The following is a 27,942-nucleotide window of genomic DNA, read 5'->3' on the forward strand; positions in this document are numbered from 1 at the left end:
AAGGGTGTTGCGGTGGAGTGGTGTTAGGATTACATGCGCTTGTTTTGAAAATTAACTTGAGGTAATAATGTATTACAATTGACAATCTAAATTTTCGGGAGTTTCTTAAGTCCTCGAAGAGGGGAGATCAAGCACTTACACACCAGGACCCCCCTGACCAAAACGACAGACTTGGCACGTGACTGTATTAGTGGCAAGATTTCTGTCCCATTTCCCACGTTTCATTTCCTCTACTCTCCATGTTTGTTGCTCCAGCAAAAAAAAAATTGCTGGACACTGAAGTACACGCTTGTGAAGAGCTGCAACCAACCATATTCCCGGTAGTTCTGCCTTTGGATGGGTTCACTCTCAAACTACTTGCTCTTGTATTGCTCACATCCTGCGTCACTCACATTTTCAGAGCCCTAGCTAGCTGACGTGTTAGGCTGTATATCCGGTTGGTTTTTGGAGCATGCTAGTCAGCGCTTAACTGGAGAGAGGGAGAGGGAGAGGGTGAATAAATCTAACAGTAATTATCTGATGATTCAGTAACAGCAAAATAAACCCTAATTAAGAAAAGCCCTATAGGAATAAAGGTCCGTTTTTAATTTGCTTTGGTGTTTAGATTTTTTTTAGAAAAAAAAAAAAAAAGAAGAATATGGCGGATATTACGTGTGGTAATGCGGACAAGAGCCTGGACGATTTCTTTGCCAAGAGGGACAAAAAGAAGAAGAAAGGAAAAGAACAAACGGTAGCCCCAGGACTCATTACGCAAAAGAAGACAAAAAAGGAGAAAGAGAAATCGACGAAAAACGAGAACCAGGATACCCAGCAGGAAAAGGTGAAATTCATCACTGGATATTTATTAGTGGGAACGCAGCGGACAAAAAACCCAGATAAACTATTTCTTTACGTTTGCAGTACAGCAGGATTCAATAATACTTTGTTTCTAGAAAGAACGGTTTTTAAGATATTTTCAATGGCTTTCTATTTCATTTTAATTCTAGTCGAGTCAGATTGTGCAGCATACGTCTTCACAACACAGTGGTGCTGGACGTAAGATAAGGCCAAATTAATTTAAAATAGTAAATAAGTAAATAAATACCGATGTTTACCGAACCTCCAACCTTTAATATATGTATCTTTTTAATCTAGTATTTTACAGAATAAAGTTACATAATAAAATATAATCTGTTTTTAAATGGGAGTAATTATGTATCAGCCTACATGACAAATTAAATGTTCCAATCTAAAATGTTGTAGTCGTTTAAAACTGTAATTTTATGCACTGTTTAATGAAGCTGGTATATATGTGGAAATATCCATGACCTTTAAACAATTCAAGGATGCTGTAAATGCGAAATGCTTTAGGAGGCCTGCTTTGTACAGAGGTATATATCGCTACATATTTGACAAGCACATTGTAAACGCCAGCTGGACGAGATTGAAAGCCCTAATCGGAAGGCCTGGTTGCTGGTTGGGTATGTGTTGACTGGACGCAGCCAGCAGCATCAACAGAAAAAGCAGCACTAGCAGACCGCATGTTTATTATGGTGGATTACGAAGTAAATGGGTGCGTGTGTCTTACTACTACTGTTGCAGTGATGCATCATGGATGACCACATGGTTGACCGAGGAAACTAAAAGCTCCCTTCCTGTTGTGTAACATTAATAAGAAACACACAAGTCTTATGATTGTGGATGAGATGCAGTAAATCAGAATTTATTTTGATATGGTTACGTAATATTTGAATATCACAAAAAGAACAAAAGTAGTACAATGGCTTCGTTTAGTGGTAGTTTATGCAGCGTTCAGTATAAACCCATTTACACAGAAATCTCTGGATTTGCTATTGGACAATTTGGAATTACGCAATGCGTTTAAAAATGTTTGAATGTATAGAATGTCAATAAATGTCGATACCAGTATATAGCCAGCTCGTATTTGAATATATTGGCAATATTACTGTAAATCTGTGCTCCTACTAATAATAATATACTAAAATTACTAATACTAATAAAATGAAGTTAAATAGATTTTTGGTTTTAAAACCATTCAGCACTCCTTTAAGTCAGAAACGCCCACCATTGGTGAGGGTAATCTTACTTTCCTGAATAATGTGTATCTTCATGAATAAACGGTCTTCAGAACAGAGGTTAAACATTTTCTCAATGACAGACAAAAAAATAAAATAAAAGATTGATAAAATAAATAAAACCTTCCTGGCATGTCAAATGTATGAAGTCCCTTAGGAAAGAAAATGTCCATGGTACACAATACTACACATTCAATTTTATTTTATTTTATTTTTTTTTTTTGCAGTTTTGCACTAATAGATATCGTTATTCTCAAAAGCTATCCTGCTATCCCTATTAAAATTTCTGGTTTCTATCCTAGGTCAGCCACATTGATTGTCTGACCCGTTCTCAACAATTCATTGTACCTTGGTTCAACGAAGCTGTATATTTGGTATATGAAAAGAAAAAGGGTTTCTGTGTGTCTACGAATATAATTTTCATACCTACAAAAGCATTCAGGTGTTTTCATTTCTCCTCCATCAGGGTGCCTTTTCACTTCGGTGGTTTGGTTTAGCAGATTACTTAACTAGACCCTAATTTGAACTGATACTTTGCTTAAACAGTTACAGAGTTCAAGATACTTTTAAAATGTTATGGTTAACTTGAATTCTGCAGCTATTTAATAGCTAAAACAGTTAAGTCTAATTAAATGAATTCAGTTCAGTTAAGGGCCTGGTTAGGTAATTGAAAGCTCAGTTGGAATGAAAACCAGGAACCACTGCTCTGAACAGTTTCTTTCTTTCAGGATGATGAAGAATGGAAGGAATTTGAGCAGAAGGAAGTGGACTACTCTGGGCTGAGGGTTCATGCACTACAGCTAAGGTGCGGCATTTTAGTGCATTACTTCTATCATGTATTTGCATGTCCAGGGTTAGAAACTAACAATATTGTGGTACTACTAGTACATTTTGAAACTTGCTAGTCCCGATGTAAACTTACTAGTCCTCATGTTAAGTGCTGAAGTTGCAATCAACAACAGTTAGGGTCCCTAAAATAGGCTTACAATTTATTTTCCTAAAAAATCTGGTTATAAATTTGATTTTTTTTTTTATATATAAACAAAGGCACCTTTAGTTAGCACTCCTACAGATCACTCAATCACCAGTTTGCATCTCGTTACTCAGCAATTACTGTACTGTGTGCTGAGAAACTGACCTGACAGGATAACAATTCTCTCAGCTGTGTCACTTTGCCAACCCTTTCTGCCCACGAAGCTCTGCCTGAAATTGACACAGATGACAAAAATGTTTATTGTTTATTACATATGTTGCTATTTACAAAAATCCTGGCTGGTTTGTGGAGTTGGGGGTTACAGCCTGTGAGTGATTAAATAACTATAAATTAGGGGGCTCCCGAGTGGCGCATCCAGTAAAGACGCTCCGTGTGGTGTGCAGGATGTGCCCTATAACTTGGCTAATCTAGGCTATGTCATTGCCGACCGTGCCCGGGGGTTCCCAGGGGGTGGCACACAATTGAGCGCTGCCCTGCTAGGGAGGCCTTAGGTCGGCAGGGCAGTCCACCGACCCCTGTGGCTGATAGGGCACCTGCGAGTCTGCAGTAGAGCCATTTAGATCTGTGTTGTCCTCCGGCACTGTAGGTCTGATGGCTTCACTGTGGATCTGCAGTGCGGAAAATGACGGCCTGGCAGGAACAAGTTTCGGAGGACGCGTATTTCAGCCTCCGTTTCCCCGAGTCGGCAGGGGGTTGCAGGGGTGAAAACTGGGTAAAAATCATTGGCAATGACTAAACTAATTATATATAAAAATACCTAAAATAGGGCTGTCAGTTAAGCCTCCAAATATCGAATCACACATACATTGTCGCTCCATTCCTCTCCCCCCAACATAAGGGGTAAGTATGCATTGGTAGTGTCGGGGGGGGGACATTTTTAGCAAGCCTAAAGCATGTTTAACATACTACAGGAGTGTTACTAAAATATTTATTCCAAACAGATTACAGTACTTTGGAATGTAGATATAAACTAGACACGAGTTAATGAAAACTTTTTTTTTTTACTATATATTCAGTGACAGCTACAGCATCACACATTGCATCTTGTTAATACTGTATCATCTAACCTTCACTATCTGAAACACACAATGTGGAAATCCCTGCCTAAAACATCATCACCACCATAATAATAATAATAATACAAATAAATTGATTTACTTACCGCAACATGCATACCTGCTGTACAGGTCCAGCTGATCGTTACTCCAAAATTGCATTTAACAACACTGCTCTCTGTTTAATTTTTTTTTTTTTTTAATGTTATTGAATATTGTTAAATATTCATTATGTAACAGTTGTAAAACTCCAAAGCAGCACAAAGTATATACAGCTGGTCAGTTTTCTTCAATGTGCACAATTTATTTACATGTTGTTTGACAAGGATGCAAGCCTGTCACCCTGCTCTGGGATCAAGGCGGCGTGCTTTGTTTTTGTTTGTTTGTTCAGTGAATACACAGGGGCATACTTAAAAAGCATTTTCAAAAGTGATTCGCTGGTAGGATGGGATGGCTAGTTAACACGAGCAGGAAAAGAAGACCGTGGCCACTGATTGTCTGTGGCAGAAATACTGTAAATAGCAAGGCAGGGTGTTCAGTGCAGTTTCATTGATAAACTTAAATAATGTTTTTAACTGTGCGTTAAAAAAAATTTAATTACTGAATCGATTATCCAATCGCTTTGGGACACAACACACCCGATTAAAATACAAAATAAATTAACTCCCTCTCTATAATGCACAGTGATGCAAAAATTTCACTTTCTGTGAATTAACCATGCATAAAGCACCATGTAATCCATGTTATATTTTTACAGTATAAAAGGTAACATTCTCACTCGTGGATAGTTCTCTACAGGCATTTTCAGCCTCATCTGCCCATCTTGCTGATGCTACTGTGCCTTTAACAATAAGGATTGATTGCACTTCTAGCAGACTAGATCAGTTGTGCGTTGCTGGGTGAAAAAAAATCTTGGAACCACATGACAGCTGTGTTACGCCTTGACACAACATTTAACCAATCGGAGAGTTGAAGATGCGGGTTTTCTGTGTTAAGCACTTCGAGGGTCTAAAACATTAAATGATCTCTAAAACAAATAACCAGTTACTTTTAAAGCAAAAATAGTGACAATGAATGCAAGGGGTCAAAATAAGCCGGCGATCAGCGCAATCCACTGCCTAATACTATTTTTGCAGCGGCTACTTTATTAAAAAAAAGTTGATTATTTTTGGGTATTATTCGGTCAATTTTTTGTCGTTTTGTTAATCTACTGTAAGGTGATATATAGTGCATAATAGCTATACATATGCGCCAAAAACATCATATGTGATTGTAACAATATGTACCCAGGTGCTTGTGAGAGATATCGGGGGTTCATTTGTAGAGGCTGAACGCCTTTAAGAAGAGGCGTGATGGGATATCCAATTGTTTGACAAATAAATTATTAAGTTAAGCCCTAAATATAAATAAATATATAAAAACAGTGAAGCAATATGAAATAACATTAGCGGTGCGATAATGGCCTGTTTTGATTAGAGGGCGAGCATTAATTGCATTAATATAAGTGTTATGCAGTCTAATTTATTCAAACAGTTCTAAAATCCAAATCGCTGATCTGTCCTACTTAATGTATATAGGAGACAAGAACTAGTTATATTCACACCAAACTGACTTTATTCCAGGTACATTTGAAATATTTGGGTCCAACCGCCGAGTATTTGTAAGCCGCAGAGAGGGTGAGCGCATGAGTTCTGCATGTGTGGTTCCCACTGTCAAGCATGGAGGAGGCAGCGTCATGGTCTGTGGTTGCTTTGCTGGTGACAGAGTTGGTGATCTTTACCAAGTCCATAGCAAGCTCAACCAGCATGGCTAGCATAGCGTACTTCAGAGGCATGCCGTTCCATCAGGATTAGGGCTAGTTGGGCAGTCCTTCACTCTTCAGCATGATAATGACTAGAAACGCACCTCAAAGTTGTGCAAGAACTATCTGGTGAAGAAGGAAAGTGAAGGACAACTCAGTCTAATAACCTGGCCTGCCCAGTCTCCAGACCTCAATCCCATAGAACTTGTATGGCACAAACTGGACAGAAGAATCAAAGCAAAGCTACCCACAAGTGCCCTACATCTCTGGGAATTGCTGCAGAAGAGCTGGGAAGACATGTCGGGTGATTTCCTGCTGAAACTTGTTAACTGAATACCTTGTGTTTGTGAGGCTGTTAAGGAAAAGGGTTGCAATTTTGAGGACTCCAAGATAATATTCTTGAACACTGCTTTGATACGCCTTATGTTTTGTATATTGTAACATGTGTTTCATTTTCAAGTATTTACAGAAACGTATATGACGTAAAACATTGTCAGTTATGAAAAAAACCTAGTTTCCAGCAAGTGTACTCAAACTTTTGACTGGTACTGTGTGTGTGTGTGTGTGTGTGTGTGTGTATGTATGTGTGTGTGTGTGTGTGTGTGTGTATGTATATGTATATATATATATATATATGTATATATATATATATATATATATATATAAAAAAAATAAACAAACATAAACATTCTTGTTTATGTAAAGCAATTTTCTATGCTCTCTGGTAATGCCTGCACTTTTAGGGCTCTATGAAATCCGTTATTTTATTTTGAATTTTTGGATTAATTTTTTCCTAATTTCGGATTTTCCGGTTTTAAAAATCTGTAATTTGTTACTTTGTTTTTTATAACCACAAGTGTTCATACATTGACAGCAATGATGAAGCTAGAAATGCATGAAAAATATGAAGAAAAATGGCACAATGTAATAAACAAACTAGGAACATTGTAAATTAAAAAAAAAAAATCAAAGTTTAGGCTGTTTTAGTAGTTTCTTTTCAACACAAGCTGAACTGTAACATTTCAAAGTACATTTAGTGTTTTCGTTAAGTAATGGCAATGTAAATAAAAGCCTGGATATTTTGATTTATTCTAATTTAATAAAAAGGCACTTAGTAATATCTCCCTGAGAACTTTGGAGAAAAAATGCAGCAACTAGACACCACATTCAGCAGTAGTCATTACAGTACTATCTTCTCAGAATAGTTTATAGGTAGTCGTTTTCCCCCAAGCGATAACGGTAGCTAGCAAGTGAAGTGGCATGAGAGGCAGCACCTTTTAACAGTTAAAATCACTGTCATGTATGGTGGCTGAGAGGTGCAAAAATAGTTTTCATACTTTCCCATGATGTGTGTTTCTTGAAGCCTCCTGTCATACAAACAGTGTGCTATTTCAATGTGATTTTTTAATAATACTTTATTTTAAACTGATTTTCTGATAATTTTTCTTTGAATTTCGCAATTCCGTCCGTATTCTCCACAACACTGTGTTCACAGGGCTCTACGCTTTGAAGTCATGGTATACGGTATCAGGTCAGCCCATTCTTAAATATAAAAATTTTAGAATAATTGCATGCAAGAAAGCTGTTGGGATCACTAAATACCCTTGGTCTGTAAATTTTCCATTTAATGACTGCTACGTAGAGACGTTTTATTGCATTGAAGTAACAAAAGTGGTCACAGGATAACTAAACTCGTGTCTGTTTTTGACAGTGATGAAAAGGAGGAAGAGGAGTATGAAAAGGAAGAAATGGGTGAAGATGGGGAAATGGTCATGATCAGTGGTGGAGACAAAATTTCAGGCCCTTGGAACAAGTCTGCCCCAACACCTACTGCAGCTGCCCCCGTCGGTGAGTACTCCTTGAATTACAAGACTTAAAAGCCAACTGGCATTGTGATTTTGTTAAGGTGATGATTTTAGAGATTCTGTTTTATGCAAGTCAATGTGGGGAAAAAACAAATGTAATCAAAAGTTCAAGCTTTGTCTTCTTTTATAGTACCCAATGTTTATATACAACGAGACGTTCTTAATTTTTAGCAGTTTCAAAATGCTAAGAAAAAAAAAACTTCTAACATTTCATCATTCCAGTCTGTTCAGTCCAAAATCCAAGTACAGCGCAATATACGAAAAAGGTTACTTTGTTTAGCGATGCCATTTTATTCCAAAACGTAACACGTCACGACAAAACATTCCTCTCACCACATGGACTGGGTACCATACCACACCTACTACAGCATGAAGAGTGTGCCACTGTAGTCCTACTTTACCTACTTTACCTCTGACCCTGGAACATCAATTTGTTCTGTAACACCTGTCTTCAAAGCAAGAGTGGGGGATGTGAAATCATTTCATTTCGTGTACATAAATAGAATAGATAGGGGGTCAAAAAGTACTGCATTGGGGATTGCACAATGCAAATGTGTATAAAAGTAAACAATTGTGTATTGCAACATTGTACCAACCATCCTCATTTTAAAATGTTACATCTGATTATTATGACACAGGCCTCTGTTGTTGGTTCCAAAATGTCTTACTAAGGATTGTTGACCTTATTTAGTTAAAGCCATTTTTTTTTTTACAATCTGAAAAATTGCTTCTACTCCCATTCTTTGCTCCATTTGTATTCGGTGACTACAACAATCTGAAACTGCGAATTTTATGATATAAGGGACATTTTCAAAGTCAAACTTAACACTGCCTCCGAAAGTTGCTCAGTTCACATCCAGTTATTTTGTAAAGGTGTATGCTCATTTTCAACTACTGTTATTTATAACAGTTAATTACATATTTACATATAAATTACATGAGTAAAGCACTTCTCAAGAAACTTTTTAGGTCCTGAACAAATATGATTTTAGTGTTTTTTTAAAAAAATATATCTATTTTTAGAAGTGCAAATTAATTCAAATATGCCGTTTGCATATTTGTGGTATTGTGCATCTTGTGTGCTGGAATTAAGTGTGTTAAATATGTCTCCCCCTCCCCCATCAACAACAGCAGGTAACATGTTGAAGGTTGGGAATACGAGTTCTGATTTTTAATGTTATTTTCTTAAAAAAATAATCTGGAAAGTTATTCTCATGTAAATGGATGCAAAAATCACTGCGTTACCACAACTACAGTAGGCACTGTGGGAGGGCTGGATGTAAAACACAGCACCACATGTTGTCCTAGCAGTTTTCGTCTGCAGAGATTTTTCAGTAAACTGCTGCGTTCTTTTGAAAGGGTCCTAAAAAAATCAGTTTTTGTTATTTTGACAATCGGATATTAAATCATATTTTGGGTTGGGAAAATGTGTGCTTTTGAAGTTAGTTGATTGGTTGGTTGATCCATTGGGAGGTGATACAGTAACCCTTATTTCACGGTCTACAAGTATTTCAAGATAGTTGCAATTTAGACATTTATTAAAGCAGAAATAAGTGTTGTCACATTTAAAATTCATAATTTTATCTAGTTATACAACAAATGTTCCTAAATATTTAAATGCTTACCTGAAATATTTTAGGATCACCTTTTTAAATGCATTCTGTTTTCACCATCTTTAAAATAGCAAACAAAATATAAATGTTAAAAATAAGACACTTGAAATGTCTCCTATCGGACAGCACGGTCTTTAGCAGAAATATTTCTGATCTTTTGTTGAAGACATTTTAAAGAAAGCGTGCAACTCTATTGTGTGTTCAATCATTTACCGGAAGCAAACTAAACAAACTGGCTGGCCAGTTCTAAATGTAGTGTCAATAAGGCAAATGTTTGCTGTATTTATTGAAGTGATACAAAATATGTATATGTGTACTATTCTTTCAGAAATGGGAATTTCACTGGGAATTACACATCATGGGTTAATTTCACAAATCTGTAATCTGTGATAACCATGAGAATTGTCTTAGAGGATGTTCAAAACCAAGTTTTTTTTTTTTTTCTTAATACTAAATGTTTCTTCTAGTTTGTTCTAATGATAAGTGCATGTCTCTTGTAGAAGATGAAGTTCCAGAGCCAAAGCCTTCAGGTGTGTACAGACCTCCTGGAGCCAGACTGACTACAACGAAGAGAGGGCCTGCACAAGGACCTCCCGAAATCTTCAGTGACACCCAGTTCCCATCTCTACAATCAACTGCCAAGCACGTAGAAACCAAAAAGTATGTTTTTTCCTGTGTGGTGGTCTCAACTAAGAATCATTATCCTTGGTAGATTCTTAGGCTTATTGTCAGTATCAAACTCCATTACATTTTCTGTTGCCTTGATTTTGGTATACGTGCTGTTTGTTGTTACCACCTTTTGCTGTTGTGGTGGGTAGGTAGGCACAGGGGCATTCCTGTTTTGAATTATAAATTCACTGCTGTTTTTATATTCAGACTTGCTCACCAAATATCACAGGCAAGATGGGGTAATGTCTGATTTTATAGCAGTGCAGAATATCCTGTTCTTCATGAGAAGCAACACAAGAAATATCTTGATAAAGAATAAACAGAAATTATGGGAAGGTATGTGAGGAAATTGGAATTTCAGGCAAGCACTGTGTTTGTTAAAATTAATGCACTGTTTTGACTACAGGTTTTCATGTAACGATGTAGCTTCTAGGAAGTGCATGCCGTGAGATACCGCTGCCCATTATTCAATATATTCCACGCACAGTTGAGATACCCCATCCTATAGATGTATGCTATGGTTGTGCAGAAGGATTGTTTAAACAAGAACATTGTTTGAGATTATTCGTTACCAATAACACCATTTTATATTGATATAGATAGATAGTGTGTGTATCTCTATCGAAGTCCAACCTCCACTGTGTCAAGTGACAGGAGGGTGACAACGGGTTCTCAAGATAAAGTACAGCGGGGTCCCCTGACTCTGGCAAGTTCAATTATGCTGTGAAAGCTTGAGTAACATACTCGGCCAAAGTGGAAGGGGCACTTGCTAACCCGCCTGGCGAGTTATGGCCAACCCCCCCATGATGAAAGCACAGACAGAAACATGGCCCTCATTCCCCGGAGGCTGGATTGCCACCAACCAAGACAGCTGCCAGTTAGGCATGAAGGCAGAGGGTGCTAAGAATCACCAGGCTACAATTTTAGGCTGCCACAGAACACTGACCCTGGCCACGTCCAACTGCTGATCTCTTTCAGGTGAAGCAAGACTTCGAGGTGGCAGAAGAACTTCGAGGAATCAAGTGGGACATCGTAGGATTAAGCAAAGTATGGCGAAAAGATGGACTACTAGATAGAACTCAAGAGTGAATATCTTCTCTTCTACCGAGGCACTGCAGATGGACGAACAGGAGGCATTGGATTCATTGTCCACAAGAGAATCAAGAATAACGTAGTAAAGATTGACAGCGTGTCGGAGGTCCGCAAGACTGATAGTGAAAGTTTCAAGGAAGTATGAACTTCAGGTCATCCAAGTATGTGCACCAACAACAAGCTATTCGGATGATAATATTTTTGAAGTACAAGAACTACATGAAAATGGGAATAGCCACTATAAGTTAATCATCAGTGACTTCAGCACCAAAATAGGACCCAGCAAGAAGATGAGAATTCAGTCTGCAAATTTGGAACAAGAGGGGTGAAAGACAAAATCCATCAGGAAATGGACATGGAGAGGACCCAACGGAATGAAGAATGAAGTTAAGTACATACTCGCCAACAAGAAGTACACCGTACTAGATGTCTCAGTACTAAACAATTAACACAGGAGGTGACAACACACTTGTAAAATGCGAAATACTCCTAAAAGAAGCAAAACCTGGTATTTTAAGAGTACAAAATGCAACCAGAAGATTACACAAGAGATATTTTTTCAATGTGCCCAGAAGAATTGCAGAAGAAATGGCAGTGGGCCAGACATGTAGCAAGAACATACTACTGGACCAAGGAGATAATGGACTGGATTCCAAGAGAGAGAAAGCGATCAAGACCGCCAGGAAAATGGCATTCTCTTTGTTCAACTACCCCAGTGTGGCTTTGGCTTTATCCTTCGGGTCATTGTGCTGCTGAAATGTGAATTACCTCCCCAGTTTGAGTCTTGGCTGACTCGAACAGATTTTCCTCAAGGATTTGCCTGTACTTTGCAACATCCATTCTCCCCTCTATCCTGACAAGCTTCCCAGTCCCTGCTGAAGAGAAGCATCCCTATAACATAATGTTGCCACCACCATGCTTGACAGTTGGAATAGTGTTGACTGGGTGATTTGCAGTGTTGGGCTTGTGCCAGATGTAATGCTTGGAATTTAGACCGAAAAGTTCAATTTTTGACTCGTCTGACCACAAAACCTTTTTCCATGTCTGCAATATCATCTACGTACTTTTTCGCAAACTCCATACGTGCTTTAATCCAGGTCAAACAATAGATTTGAAAAAGGAAAACCAGAGCAATTTTTAGGGCAACTTTTTTTTTTTTTTTTTTAATTATCCTTATGTCAAAAAAGGGAACAAAACGTAGTCCCATTTTATAACTACCCACAGAGTAAAGCAGAGAATTTAATTGAAACAGGACTATATTTATTTTTGTCTTTTGTGAAATATATTGGGAATGTTTTGTAACTGATCAAAAGTTGTAAATAAATCCAAAATGTAAGACTGTACAGAAAAAATATTGAATATGAAATGGGCCTACACTTGTATTACTTTGTAACAGCCATAATTATTAAATTTATAATAGACAAGTCTTCAATTAAATGTTTGCCATTGAATTTGTTTATTTTAATATTACTATATTTAACAAACATCTTTAACACTTGACTAACATTTAAAACCAAGCCTGTGGTTGTCGGAAGAGGTTTACCAAAGATATACATAAGGACTTGTACACAGTTGTATTTCTTATTCACTCATTTTCATTTGTACTTGTAAAATAAGTTCTTTATGTTCTACGTATTGTATTTCTTTTGTTTTAGAGACCGGGAAATGGAGAAGACTTTTGAGACAGTAAAACACAAAAACAGAGCTAGAGAAGAAGGCGGAGGAAAAGGCCCATCTCAACAACTGCAGCTTGACAACCAGTATGCTGTTCTAGAAGACAAGTAACTTAGTGTGCACAACTGTTCTTTCCGGAATGCTGGTACCCATCTAATCACCCATGGTAACTAAACTACAGCTTTGGATTACATCTGCGTTTGCAGAACTGGGCCGAAATAAATACACTCAGCTGGGAAAGACACAGACCAACCGTAAGGGCCATCTTGAAAGTGTTAGCTTTAAAGCACTGGAACATCGAAGATTTATTTCATTTTTTTTGGGGGGGGGGGGGGGGGGGGGGGCTACTATGGATCATATTTGTAAAGAAGGTGGTAGCAGATAACATGTTTTTACTCTCGCTATAAAATGCCAAGCAAAAAAAAAAAAAAAAATCAACAAGGAGTTTTACAAACTACTATTTTTTGTAACATTTCGCAGCCAATTGGTGGACATTTTCATGGCAGTTTTGTTGTGGGAGTTTGGGCCTTCTTAAAGGGTCACTACCTCAAGTGTACACTGTGCACTAATGGATACTGTATTGACCACATCTTGTTTGGAACCTCAAGATTGTAATTCTTTCATAAGTTTTTGTGAAACTTAAAGCTGAAGACATTCTGCCGAAGAGTGGAACGGTGTAAAAAACTGTCAGCCATAAAGGTTATGATCTGCTTGCAAGGATAACAGTTTAAGTGGCCTTACTGTAAAATACAATTCTGTGCATTGTCCTCAAAGGATAATATTGCTTTTTATTTTATAGGCTGCAATTGACTGCTTGGAGCACACCACTTTTAAAAATGGGGGAGGGGGGAAAAAGTAGTACAGAGCTGTAGTTTGGATTTATCTGCAGAATATAAATGTAACCAGTGTTTCTTTTTGTTCAATCAGTAAAGCATTGAGGTTAACATTAAAAAAGGTGCATTCGAATTTAACATTTTCACAAGTGCCTACTGGGGCTCTGTCCTGCTATTTTTCTCCCACTTGTAATCTGGTTTAGGTACACCATATAGATCAGATGTGTTCAAAACAGGTTAAGTTAGCCTGCATTTTGATGGCCATCCTCTTTTTAAATTCCTGCATTGTTAGTTTTGTAAGCACATCCTAAACAATTCTGCATGTTGTGTAATTGTAGTTTTGAGCGCAGTTAAAGAAAGCAATCTGGGGCATACAATCGGTAAGGTCCTTCAACTGATGTTGCTGTGCCGTATGGTGAAACATTGAGGCTAAAACCCTCTGTTCCTTTTACTGTTTTACTTAACAATTCTTGTTTGGTAAAACAACTATTTGAGCGGTAGCTTGTGATCGTCTGTCTTTAGTGTTGGTTTAATATTTTTTAAATTGCCATGCGAAACACAAACATGCTGTCTCGGTAGAGCCTGTAGAGGCTAGTTTATATATCAAACTTCAATTATGTTTTTTTCAGCCTGGCTGAAGACCTAGTGTTACATTGTGAAATACAAAACCTTACTGGAGTGCAATAGGGTTATGACTTCATACCTGATTGATTTTATGTGACACCCCTTTTTTTTTTTTTTTTTTTTTTTTTTGCTGGCACTGTTTTATTAAGAATGCTTGTGGGTGTGGTGGGGGGTGGGGTGACTAATTGCACAGAACTTTAGCATATGTTAAATCCCCCTGCCACCCCAAAAAAAAAAATTATATACACACACACACATATGAATAGAACCTTTGTACCAGGTCCATACAATTTGAGGGTGGGGTGGGGGGGTCGGGTCTTGGGCTTTTGAGCAAATAAGTGATAAAGTGGAATATTTGAGAGAGCTCCTTTTAATCTTTACTAGTTGGTGAATTTACATTTGAGCAAGAACCAGTACATATATTTTTTTATCCGGTAGAATATTCTTTGTTGCCAATAGAAAATATATATAAGATACTGATTTGGGCCGATTTGAAGATACACTGCAGTGAATTGATTTTTAGGATGGATGGATCTTTGATTCAGCATTAACATCAGGCCTTAAGTTTAATCTTCCCTGCAATACAAGTTCATTCTTCCCTGCAACTAAACCTTTCAGATGTTACAAAATTATTTTACCCTGTCTACTGTGCAGAAGATATTGTCCATTAATTTGATTTTCTGGGACATGTGTTGTGGCAATGTCAGAGCAACTGTAGAAATAAATATTTCAATAAATCTGCAATACTTCAGCAGTTTTTACTCGAGTCTTTGGTGCACTCTTGTCTCATTGTATTTATTTAACTGAGGATCTAATAAAATTTTTAAAAAATGCCAAGAAATAGTCAAAGTACTAAAGCCATGCATGAGTCCTCTGAAACAAAATGTACACGTGCATATTATATTAACGTAATGTGATTTACTTACTAGGTAGAGCAAGAGCCTTTTTTTTGGTTTACATTCTGCCTTTATTGCAGAGTAGCAGGAGAGTAGGCCTACTCTCTGTGCTGTCTGTCAAGTTCTGACTGTAAATACAAATAAAAGTAAATTTCAAATTGGTGCAACAACACAAACAAACACTACAATTGCCAGCAATTTAGTGTGGGACATGGGTTAACTGTAGCCTAAATTACTGTTCTGACAGCTTTGTAAGGTAAGTGTTCACAGATGGCTTTTTTCCCTTTTGTTTACAAGTATAATGCCTTTTGAATAAATTAATAAACTATTCAGGTTTTTGGCAAAATGACTTCTAGTAGATATTTGATGGATTACCTAAATTAATTGTATTAAATCAAACCAGGTTTATGGTATTTTGTGCTTTTTAGTCTTGTACCTGCTGCAGTTACCTTAAAGATTTGGCAGACAAGATTTTCAATGCAATGACAGTTTTTCCCCTCAGACTAAAGGCATTGAAGTAGAGAAACATTTTGTCTTTGCCAATGCTAAAATTTACAATGCAAACTAAAACACTTTGTTTACCATACATTAGTTTAGAAATCATTGAATGGCAGCATAAACACCTGTTGAAAAAATTGTTCAATTACCAGTGAGCATCCATATAATCATACAGAAAAACAGTTGGATTAAGACTAGGTAAAAGGGTTTTCTTCAATGGAGGCTTTCCCTTTTCTTCTCCAAACCTACTGTGGTCCATTTTTGGGGAGAAGTTACATTTTAGTCTCATTGGACCAGATAATTTTGTTTAAAATTGCTTCATATTCCTGTTCACATTTCTTTGCAAATTTCTGATGGTTTGTTTTATGAATTTCCTTTAAAAAAATAATGCCTGGTGCTTCTAAATCCATCTGTCAGGGCTTCTCAAACTTGGTCCTGGGGAGCCCCTGTGGCTGCTGGTTTTTATTCCAACAGAGCTCTCAATTACTTAACTAGACCCTTAATTGAACTGATAATTTGCTTAATTGTACCTTTTTTGACTTGTTTTCAGCTCTTAATCAGTTGCATATTTCAAGTTAGCTGTAACATTTTGGATAAGTAACTTGAACTGCAACTGTTAGGGCTTTTTCCCCATTCCAGGCTTTGTGTTTAACAAAGCATAAATTCTTCCATTAAAATCAACCACTCCCAGTAGCTCAAGTCAGTCCAGTCATTAAGTCATCCTGTGCTTTTGTGTGGACTACCATCGACTAAACGCAGTCACCAGGAAGAACCCCTACCCGCTTCCCCGCATCGATGTCACTGGACCTTAGTGGAGCTTGCCCCTGATGCCAAACCAAAGACTGCTTTCTCCATCAGACAGGGCCTCTGGCAGTTCATATGCTGCTCAGATTGTGAAATGCCACCACCACATTCGAGGGGCTGATGGGAGAAGGTACTGTTCGGCATCCCTAGACAGGTGCGTGTGGTGCACACGGAGGACCTTCACAGAGGCCCTGCTCCATCCGCGGCAGGTGCTGCAGAGGGTCCAGGCTGCCAGACTGCGGCTGCACCCCAACAAATGCTACCTATTCCTGCAACAAACAACCTTCCTTGGTCACCAGGTCAGCAAGGAGGGCATCGCTACCGATCCTGGGAAAGTCTCTGCTGTACAGCAGTGGCTCACCCTGGCTAATACACGGCAGCTCCAGTTTCCTGTGCCTCGCGTCCTACTACAGGAGATTAGTGAAGGGGTTTGCAACCATCGCTAGCCCCCTGCACTGCGTTCTGGACAAAAGTCGGCACTTCCAGTGGGCTGCCGAACATGGGGATGCCTTTGCCCAGCTGCAAAGGCCTTTGCCCTTCACCCTGGATGCAAGTGGCTACTGCGTTTTAGGTAGCCCGGTGGCTGGTGATGCTCCAGTCCTACCTGAACATCTAGCATCGACCCAGGGTGAAGCATGGCAACACTGACGCCCTGTCCAGACCATGCAGTGAGGTTGAGGTTTAATGACTCTGACCTCGGAGCTAATGGTTGGTACACAGCTGTCTACTGTGGAGATATACAATTACTGTAGAGTGTTCAATTATTGCCCCCCCTTTTCTCCTAATTTGGAATTCACAGTCGCTTTTCCCCTCACCACAGCAATTCCCCACAGGAGACCCGAAATTCAGCGGGCTTCTTCTGATCAGGTGACGAAGTGTCCTTGTTCACCCAGGAACTCGAGAGTGGATTTCAGGGAGCTATCACCCTCTGGAGGACAAAGGGCAGCCCTGCAGGTGTCCATTTTTTGAGCTCACTGGGCACCTGGCCAGTAGGGTTAGCTGTAGCATGATGAGGAGAAACAGTCCCTCTATGTTTTGCCTCCCTAATTCAAGAGAGCGCCAGAACCAGGATGCAAACCTGCGCTGTATGACTCACCCTGTGCACCATACAGCTGCACTTCTAGCAGGTGAGCCAGTCGTCATCCCATTACTACCACATTGTTTTAACCTCTGGCCATGTTAGTAGTACACAGCTGTCTTCTATTTTTTTTTATTAGTCAAGTTCCATTACTGGGTTTGTTCAGTCAAAATGAATACATGGAATACATCTGGCACACTACTGAATTGTGGTTCTCTCTAGTATGGGGATTGTGTGACCAAAGTTAAAAGGTTTGGTGACAGTTGTGTGGCAAAGTTGCCTTAGGTCCCTGAAAACCAGCTGTTACTCAGAAAGTGAACTGACTCACTACACAAAACACCATCAAAAATATTCATTAAAAAGGTGTCATACTAACCAATGGTTTCATTTACATGTTTTGCTTACCAAACAAGCTGACAAACATTTAATTTTAAAAAGTGTAGCAATATACAGTGCATATTGGAAAACAAACAAAATAATGATACAATTATTTATTTTCACAACTATAGCCCACATAAATATTGTTTTTTTCAATGACTTGGTGATCAAAATCTGATATACTATAAATTTGTCTCAGACAAAAGCAAATATGAATACATACATCTTTAGTTTATCCTGGACTTCTTCACTACTGATGCATCTCCAGAAGCTTTCCGTTTGCAAGAGGTTATACATTTACTTGGCTCCAACCTATTTTGCAGATACTGTGCAGCTTCTGGCAGACAGTAGTTTTCCATTGCAGGAGGTGGATCCTACAACGCAAAAGAAAATACAGTTAGATATTCTATGCTGATAGTAGGACATAACAGCTGTAGCCATGGCCAGCTATAAAAATAGCGGTGTATGGCGCATTATGCTCCACGATAAAATTGATGCCTTAACCTGTCCTGCATCTTCTGCATACTAGAGGGTACTATCAGACTGGTTTGTCACAGATTACAACTGAAATAGAGGTCTGCCCAGGCCTTAATTTAAAACCCGATCTGAACCCGACCCGACCAAACAGATCCGAACCCGATCTGAGCCCCGGGACCTTTGAAATATCTGCATACCCGACCCAACCATCTCCACAAATACATTCCAAACATACGCCATTGAAACTAAGTACCTTCAGTGTAGAGTATTTCCAGTTAAAATGTAAATAAAGATAAAATCCCTCTCAATCATATCTCATTTACTTCCTTTCCAAGTAATCCAACCCTGCATGACTTAAAAGATGACAACAGCAGGCTTCCTGAAAACTTTGTTACCATAAATAGCCTCACAGAAGATGCTCTTGCAAATTCAAATACTCATTTTGGACAAGTCTTTATCACATCAAACCGCTGAATTTAGTTTCAGCAACAAATCTTACACAAATCTTACTCACTTTTCAGTGTGCTGCTGCAGAGATGAATTTCCTGTCTTTTTGCCGTCATGTTTCAGTAATATATTGCAAGATTTGCATTGTTCAAAGCCACATGGACTTCTTATTGCTGAATACAAGTCAATGTCGTACACTGTGGATTTAGACATACGCTTTCCAGTGACACATTCTCCTGTTGATTATTTTAATTTTAATGTTTTTACTCCATCAGCCTATATACAGATGAACCTGCTTTATATCACGATTGTTGTGCAGACATAATTTGTGAAATAAAGCGGTGATGATATAAACAGAGTTTCACGTTTGCATTACAAGTGCGAGAAAAAAATAAAATGGCGAATTAAAAAGCAGTGTTTTAATGCTGTATAGTTAGTCATTCTTTACATTTATATAAAGGCATATAGGTTTACTACAGGACAAATACGTTTTGTACCATTAACTGGAACAAAACAGTTTGTGTCATTATCTAAAAAAGGCATGAATTGTCCACTGATTAGAGCTATCAATTAGGCTCTGCACCACCCAGCAGCATTTGACAGGCTGCACAAAATGTCAGTTTATCAGCCGAGATGATTATTGGTTGTTAGTTGCGTTAGAAATTAATTATATCCTGTGGTAACTTAGTAAAGCATGCTGTAGCATTTGACAGGCTGCATAAAACGAATAAGCAGGTTTGTGTGATGATATTAAGAGGTTGTTTCTCAAAGAACCTATGGTGCATGGCAAGTGGTTTTTCAAAAATCGTAAAGCAGGAACTGACTTTTAGGAAGCACTTGCACAGAGGAAGAAAAAAATACTTGCTTAAAATTAAAATAAACGCCATAATCCACTCACTAATAAAACACTGACCCGACTGAGCCCGAATTATAATATATAAACTGCACCCGACCCGACCCCAACACTTACTGTCATTTGATCAAACAGGAAGTTAAACTAAATCCAACGTAGATACAGTACGGTGTATGTGGATTAATGCAAAGAAAGTTCAACGTTGCATTTTCCGAATCCTGATCTTAATCAAAAACATACAGATGGTTTTCACAAATCCGAAACAGAACTAATAAACACAAAATGCAACATATAAAACGAAATGCAAATATAAAACAAAATAAAATGAAAAATCATTATAAAGCAAAAACAGAATGACATTTTTAAATTGAGAGGTTTATACAAAAAATACTTGCAATCGTAGTTGTGAAGGCTCAGCCGTTACCACAGACACAGTCTGAATGGAAACAGAAGCTCTGACTAGCACTTGCGCAGATTAATAATTTGGAACAAATTGTTTCGGAAGATACAGTCGTTAAGCATTAGCTGTTTATTGCTTTTCCTTTTGGGGAAAATATGGCTTGTTTGCTTATTTTATATTAGTATGCTAATTCTTTGTTTTATTTCAAGTGGTGCAAATGGTGTTTACGTTTTGAATGAATCTGTTTGCTTAGTGTTTAAATACAGATAAATCTGAGCTTGTTGTATACTGCTTTAGTGCAATGGAATTGAAATACAATTCTTACGTTCTTTTGGTTTTTTTTATGGGTAGATTGCTGTATGTGCAATTATTATGACAGCCCCACAATAGTAGGTCAGTATGTAATATATATATATATATATATATATATATATATATATATATATATATATATATATATATATATATATATATACATACACACACACACACACACATACACACACACACACACACACACAGTATTGTGCAAAAGTTTTAGGCAGGTGTGAAAAAATGCTGTAAAGTAAGAATGCTTTCAAAAATAGACATGTTAATAGTTTATATTTATCAATTAACAAAATGCAAAGTGAGTGAACAGAAGAAAAATCTACATCAAATCAATATTTGGTGTGACCACCCTTTGCCTTCAAAACAGCATCAATTCTTCTAGGTACACTTGCACACAGTTTTTGAAGGAACTCGGCAGGTAGGTTGGCCCAAACATCTTGGAGAACTAACCACAGTTCTTCTGTGGATTTAGGCAGCCTCAGTTGCTTCTCTCTCTTCATGTAATCCCAGACAGACTCAATGATGTTGAGATCAGGGCTCTGTGGGGGCCATACCATCACTTCCAGGACTCCTTGTTCTTCTTTACGCTGAAGATAGTTCTTAATGACTTTCGCTGTATGTTTGGGGTCGTTGTCATGCTGCAGAATAAATTTGGGGCCAATCAGATGCCTCCCTGATGGTACTGCATGATGGATAAGTATCTGCCTGTTCTCAGCATTGAGGAGACCATTAATTCTGACCAAATCCCCAACACCATTTGCAGAAATGCAGCCCCAAACTTGCAAGGAACTTCCACCATGCTTCACTGTTGCCTGCAGACACTCATTCGTGTACCGCTCTCCAGCCTTTCGGCTAACAAACTGCCTTCTGCTACAGCCAAATATTTCAAATTTTGACTCATCAGTCCAGAGCACCTGCTGCCATTTTTCTGCACCCCAGTTCCTGTGTTTTCATGCATAGTTGAGTCGCTTGGCCTTGTTTCCACATCAGAGGTATGGCTTTTTGGCCGCAAGTCTTCCATGAAGGCCACTTCTGACCAGACTTCTCCGGACAGTAGATGGGTGTACCAGGGTCCCACTGTTTTCTGCCAATTCTGAGCTGGTGGCATTGCTGGACATCTTCTGATTGTGAAGAGAAGTAAGCATGATGTGTCTTTCAACTGCTGCAGTAAGTTTCCTTGGCCGACCACTGCGTCTACGGTCCTCAACGTTGCCCGTTTCTTTGTGCTTCTTCAAAAGAGCTTGGACAGCACATCTGGAAACCCCTGTCTGCCTTGAAATTTCTGCCTGGGAGAGACCTTGCTGATGCAGTATAACTACCTTGTGTCTTGTTGCTGTGCTCAGTCTTGCCATGGTGTATGACTTTTGACAGTAAACTGTCTTCAGCAACCTCACCTTGTTAGCTGAGTTTGGCTGTTCCTCACCTAGTTTTATTCCTCCTACACAGCTGTTTCTGTTTCAGTTAATGATTGTGTTTCAACCTACATATTGAAGTGATGATCATTAGCACCTGCTTGTTATAATTTTTTAATCATACACCTGACTATATGCTTACAAAATCCCTGACTTTGTGCAAGTGTACCTAGAAGAATTGATGCTGTTTTGAAGGCAAAGGGTGGTCACACCAAATATGGATTTGATTAGATTTTTCTTCTGTACACTCACTTTGCATTTAGTTAATTGTAAATATAATTTATTAACATGTCTATTTTTGAAAGCATTCTTACTTCACAGCATTTTTTCACACCTGACTAAAACTTTTGCACAGTACTGTGTGTGTGTGTGTGTGTGTGTGTGTGTGTGTGTGTGTGTGTGTGTGTGTGTGTGTGTGTATATATATATATATATATATAAACACATTTATTTTATCTTGTATTTTTATAGAGGGCATGGGCAGTATTTACTGTAAACAGGCAGTTAGAGAGTGGGGGGCTGTACATTACAGTCACTGCAGCTAATGAGAAATTATGGTAACTAAATTATTTTTCTGTGCGAGATCTGTGTGTCAAAATGTTTATATATTAAAAAAAGGATGTTTAATAAATATGTATGTAGATAAAACATGTATACTATTATTGATATACATCTATTTGAGTTGTATTAATGTGTATATGTAATAAAACTAAATTTGTGAAAACAAAAAAAAACTACAATTTTTTTTTTTTTTTTTTTTTAAATTCACAGGGCTCTACAAATAACCTAATATTGCAAATTGTTCATGGCAAACAATATGGTCTATATACTATAGCGCAATGCTTTATCGTTCAGATATCTGTACTTCTATTGCATTGGAATCAAAGGGGATGGGACTGTTTGCTAAAACTGTAGTTTTAGGTATTTATTAAAAAAATAATATTTAGATTAATAACCATCAAACCTGCTTTTCTCCCTTTGAACAGAGTAACTATACAAGTTACAGTAGTATACCAATAATAACAATATTTTACTGTATTATTATTATTATTATTATTAATATGTAGGCTAAGATACATTTTACAGTGAACCCTTAAAGGCATTTGAGTCAACATGTCTCATTCACCATCAATGGTGTCAATTCAAATACTCAGCTCAGCTCACCGCTACCACCCCTGCGATGACTCAGGAGCGATGAAGGCCAACACATGCTGTCCTCCAAAGCGTGTGCCGTCAGCCGGCCGCTTCGTTACACACTGCCATGCACCATGCAGCCACCCAGGAGTTACAGCGTAGGAGGAAAACGCAGCTCCCGGGCAGCTAACAGGCAAGCCCGCAGGTGCCAGGCCAGACTAAAGGGGATGCTGGTGCGTGGCGAGCCGAGGACACCCTGGCCGACCTAGACCCTCCCCCTCCCCGGCGACACTCAGCCAATTGAGTGCCGCCTCCAGGGAACTCCCGTCCACGGTCAGCTGTGGAATAGACCAGACTCAAACCAACGTCGTCCAGGCTATAGGGCACATCCTGCACAGCACCTTTACTGGATGCGCCACTCGGGAGCACCGTTCTTTCAAATACATTTTTTTGTTTAATACAATTCGGTTTTAAAAAGTTTACAAAACTAACTTTGACAGATAGAGGTTCTAATCCTTTTGCTATAAAACTGCGATAGTGCACCGATAGTGGCCCGTATCTACTTTGTTACAATCGTTAATCTTAAGCAATTGTTACACAAATGTGTGCTACTGTATGTATAATGTACATTGTATTCCTTGTAAACATTCACTGAACTAGTTTGTGGTTGGCAGGAAAAAACAATCTAGTAATTTTTTTTTTGTGTATTTTATCTTAAATTAATTTAATTTACACACCTGCATAAGATAATCTGCAATATATTCTGGTTTAAGGCAATTCACTTTCTGAGCAGCAGCCTCCACCACATTTACTCTGGGATCCTCAGCTTTTAGTTTGCTGAAATCCGCAAACAGATGACTGGATTCCTTGTACATAGATGGAGAATGACCTGGAAAAACCTATTTACAAAAAACAAAAAAGGAAAACATTTTCCTGAATTTATATATATAACCTTGAACATATGTAAAAAAAAATGTTATTCTCAATAAAGAAATATAAAACTATTCATTAATAAACATGTCATGTGAGAATGTCCTGTCGTTAGTTTACAACTGACAGTACACTTCTACCAAGTCCCCGTCACAACCACCAACCAAACCAAGCACTATCTTTGTTTTTGCGCATATTTAAACTAACACAGCAGCAGGCATTCTGCAACCTGTTATGTTGAGGGACAAGTCCCCAAGGGGGATGTGTTAGATAAAATAAACTATTAAATAAAATCTACTTTCTGCAGACAATGACAAGACCATCTTACAGTACCAAAGTGGTGGCTATATTGGAATTATGTCTCACCTTAGCTCCACCAGATTGCAGCAGTCGTCTAAATCCTGCATCTCTTGCTTGATCAATGTTTAATATTACTTTCCAGCCACTAAAAGCTCCCTACAGAGAGAGGGAAAAAAAGAGTCATATATACATATTAATCTTACTTATCTATTTTTTAATACTACAGAAAAGCCTGTGCATTATACTGTACTTTCTTCTATGAGCCGCTAGAAAAATGACAGTATTCACAGACCAATCCTGAGTTGCTGCTTCTGGGCATGGGACATGGTCTGAAGTCTTGTTACATATGTATATTAGAAATATTTTACTGTAACATTATTAATTGCATTTATTAAAATATGTAATGCAGTATTCTGCAACACTATTTTCCATGCCTCTGAGCTATTGTTGGTCTCCCTTTGCCTCTGCAAGAACTTTCTCCATCTCAATGCAGAAACAGCAAGTTTCCTCTGCTGGGCATTTATTCCAGGAAGAACGTTAAGGATGGAGCTGCAGCCCCACTCATAATCCTCCTCCTGTAAGGGAGAAATGATTCAGATATAAAACAAAATGCTTGAAAAGTTATTGATAACTCATTCTGAGTCACCAGTTTGACATTTAACTGCTTCCATTGTTTTATAAACAATGCTCAATACTCCAACCTCAATGAAGTGCCCAACAGCTCTGCATGCCTCCAGATAGGACCGGTGGAGTATCCACTTTCCAGCAGCCATTGAGGCCAGGTACTTCTCATTCCTCATGGGGTGTCCCACAATGATATGTGTGCAGCTAGGATCGAAGCACTGCTTCTCCAGAACCACCCCACCTGCAGGAAAAACAAACAATCAATCACACATCTGGAAGGAACCTTTAAGAAAATACTTTAGCAGTCTCACAATTACAATTACATTTTTGTAACTGGCAAGGGATACAAAAATGAATGAAAAAAAGGTATGTAAATAAATACATATCCCATAGCATGGGTGTAAGTAAGTACAAGATTACAGGTGTCATTGGAATACTGTAAAAAATGTCTTCATGAATCACAAGCCAAAATGTATTACCATGACACAGAATGTGTGGCAAAAAATGTCACTGATAAAGTTCAAAATCTAAGAAAAATGCAAACTATTATTAACATGCCTTTGCTAAAAAATATCTAGTGAAAGACCATGAATAATAATCTTACCAAGTTCTTCAATGAGGTGGCAACAGTCAATTCTTTCTTGAGGGTTAAGCGAAGACAGCTGAAATACAGGCTGGATCTTTAATCCTTTTATCTCCTTCTTCTCAGAATGAAAGTCAAATAGGATTGTTTAGTTGTTATATTTCAAATGATTAAAACACACAAACTCCAGTTTAAAAACTGACTAGGGGAACACTGTTTCTTAAAAGGTTCAATCTTCAGCTACTGCAGTAGGACCATGCCATGAAAATCAGATGTTTGGCACCAATGGTTCTTATGGCCATGGGTCTATCCTAATTCACAGACGTTAAATCAAACTCTTGAGTGAATGTTTAATAGCTTGGCTGATTCAGAAGCGCAAAGTCAGGAAATGTTAGGTTACTTACCGTAACCCTGGTTCTCTGAGAGAGAAGACAACCACCAACCAATACTTTTGGGATATGCCTTAGGTAGGTATTCAATGAGCATTTTACGTCAGCGCTGCCGATAGGCCCCACCATGGAGTGATGTCCTCAGTCCCGCCTGCCGAGGGAAAAAGTAGTCGCTCCACAGAGCTCGCTTCCTCTTTTGCATCGAACCTATGGATGCAAGTGAATCGATCTCGCAAAGTTTGGTTAATGTATGTGGCGTAGCCCAGCTAGCCGCGATACAAATATCAGTCAATGATGCACCTCGAAAGAGCACCCATGACGTGGCCACCCCTCTAGTAGAATGCGTGGCCACCCTCCTCGTTTGGGGTAGGTCAGCCTTGTTATAAGCAGTCGATATTGTGTCCACAATCCAGTGGGCTATTGCTGTTTCGAGAGGACTTGCCCCAGGGTCCTTTCAGCATAGCAAACGAAGAGCTGGTCATACTGATGCAGCATTTTGTCCTATCCATATAACCTCTCAATGCCCTAACTGGGCAGAGAGAATTCAGTTTCTTATCCTCCTTGGAACCAAAGGGATGGGGATTGAAGGGATTGGAAAGCCGCACAGATGTCGCAGAATGCCTTGTCCTCTAGGGCTGAAGTGGCGTGCTGGACACCATGCACACAATGTATGCCCATCCTCCTGGGGCATGTTCGTCCTGCAGGACATGCAACCATGGAACCAAGACATTCCAGCTGGGGTATAACCCTACCTTGCACACCGAGAGCACCGAGCCGCTATGTGCGTCGAGGCCCCGAGTACCCCGCTCACTGCGTGCCCCAAGCACCGAGGCCCTATGCACACAGAGTGCACCGAGCACAGAGTGCCTACCCTAACCGCATGTAGTCAGCCACCTGGTCAGCGAGCAGCATGCCGAAGCTGTGGCAGGCGAGAACTCAAGTGAGTCGAAAATGAACAGGGCAGAAGGGAGAACACACTTTTTTTTTTTTTGGAAGGCCCAACACATCGAGGGCGGCCGGCGAGGTCTACTCGACAGAGGGGCAGGCTAAAGCACAACGCAGATAGAGGAACACATGGCTGACTGGCTGTTTTTTTTTTTTTTATCCAAGCTGTGCGAATGACAGCCGGCAGATTCACTCAACAATGGGACAGCAAGCTGAGCCCCGGCGGAAGAACGGTGTTGTCTCTGAAGGTGTAGGTTGAAAGACAACACATGCACACACGAATACTGCACAGGCAGTCACACTCATACGACGGACAGCCGAGAAAAGACGGCAAGCAACACAAGAGAAGCAGACCGTAAGAAGAAGGAAAAGACACTCAACATGGAGCCGCTGATACCATGAGAGTGGCAAACCAGCCCTCAGCAAGAATGCAAGGGAATTGCAGTCGACTCAGAAGAGCTCTTTCTCGAAAAAACACACTGGTTAGTGACACCGTAGGTGAGAGGCAAAAGAGGAAGTGAGCTCCGTGGAGCGACTGATTATTCCCTCGGCAGACGGAACCGAGGACGTCACTCCATGGAGGGGCCTTTTGATCAGCCCCTCTGACATAAAATGCTCAGCGAATACCTACCTAAGGCAGGCATATCCCAAAAGTATTGGTTGGTGGTCGTTTTCGAATTGAAAAGAAACCAAGCACCTTAAGCGTGCATGCTTTATGCTAGCACTTTATGTTGTGTACTTTGCTGTGCACCTCAGAAAATGAGATCAGCTGTAAATTAGCTATATGTAATAAAGGTGATGGATACAGCCAATTGCTGGGCAGCCAAAGTTTTTAGCTATTTTTGCTACAATATTTTCTGTTAAAGAGGATTTCTAGCATCTGTGGCCACAAGGCATATATATATATATATATATATATATATATATATATATATATATATAAAAAAAAAAAAAAAAAAGGTGAATATGAAGAAGAAATTCCGTCTAGCCTATTGTTTGTCGCCAAGTCAAATGGTGTTCGGATCAAGCATTATTCTAAAATACATCAGTTTATTCAGGGTAGTCTTTTAGATTTACATTTGCTCGTATAAAGTATTTGGTATGGTGTAATACATTTCTTTTACCTGTATACAAAATATTTGGGTGCTAGTGTGCTAATTAAAACAAAA

At 38.8% G+C, this 27,942-nt stretch overlaps 2 protein-coding genes across 2 annotated transcripts in view; one reads left to right on the forward strand and one right to left on the reverse strand.

Moving 5' to 3' along the window:
• The first annotated feature begins 424 nt into the window (after positions 1-424).
• Positions 425-15,061, forward strand: LOC121314553 (protein CDV3 homolog). The gene is made up of 5 exons (XM_041247946.1): positions 425-820; positions 2,804-2,880; positions 7,637-7,773; positions 9,904-10,063; positions 12,820-15,061. Exons 1-5 carry the CDS (start codon positions 638-640, stop codon positions 12,947-12,949), a joined length of 687 nt encoding a protein of 228 aa, XP_041103880.1. The 5' UTR covers positions 425-637; the 3' UTR covers positions 12,950-15,061.
• Positions 15,062-17,922: 2,861 nt separating this feature from the next.
• Positions 17,923-27,942, reverse strand: part of LOC121313940 (DNA topoisomerase 2-binding protein 1-A-like) — a 29,003-nt gene continuing 18,983 nt past the window's right edge. The window contains exons 21-26 of the mRNA XM_041246714.1: positions 25,461-25,557; positions 24,934-25,097; positions 24,667-24,807; positions 24,299-24,388; positions 23,740-23,901; positions 17,923-18,323 (exon numbers count right to left, since the gene is read on the reverse strand). Coding sequence (XP_041102648.1) covers positions 18,177-18,323; positions 23,740-23,901; positions 24,299-24,388; positions 24,667-24,807; positions 24,934-25,097; positions 25,461-25,557 — 801 coding nt within the window. The 3' untranslated portion in view covers positions 17,923-18,176. The remainder of the gene's footprint in view (positions 18,324-23,739; positions 23,902-24,298; positions 24,389-24,666; positions 24,808-24,933; positions 25,098-25,460; positions 25,558-27,942) is intronic.

This window comes from Polyodon spathula, chromosome 4 (genome assembly GCF_017654505.1).
Source record: "Polyodon spathula isolate WHYD16114869_AA chromosome 4, ASM1765450v1, whole genome shotgun sequence".
NCBI classification, from domain to species: Eukaryota; Metazoa; Chordata; class Actinopteri; order Acipenseriformes; family Polyodontidae; genus Polyodon; species Polyodon spathula.

Coding starts and splice junctions, on each gene's coding strand:
- LOC121314553 (XM_041247946.1), top strand. CDS start 638: ATGGCGGATATTACGTGTGGTAATGCGGACAAGAGCCTGGACGATTTC. Junction 7,774..9,903: donor TACTGCAGCTGCCCCCGTCG/GTGAGTACTCCT, acceptor TGTCTCTTGTAG/AAGATGAAGTTCCAGAGCCA. Junction 10,064..12,819: donor AAGCACGTAGAAACCAAAAA/GTATGTTTTTTC, acceptor CTTTTGTTTTAG/AGACCGGGAAATGGAGAAGA.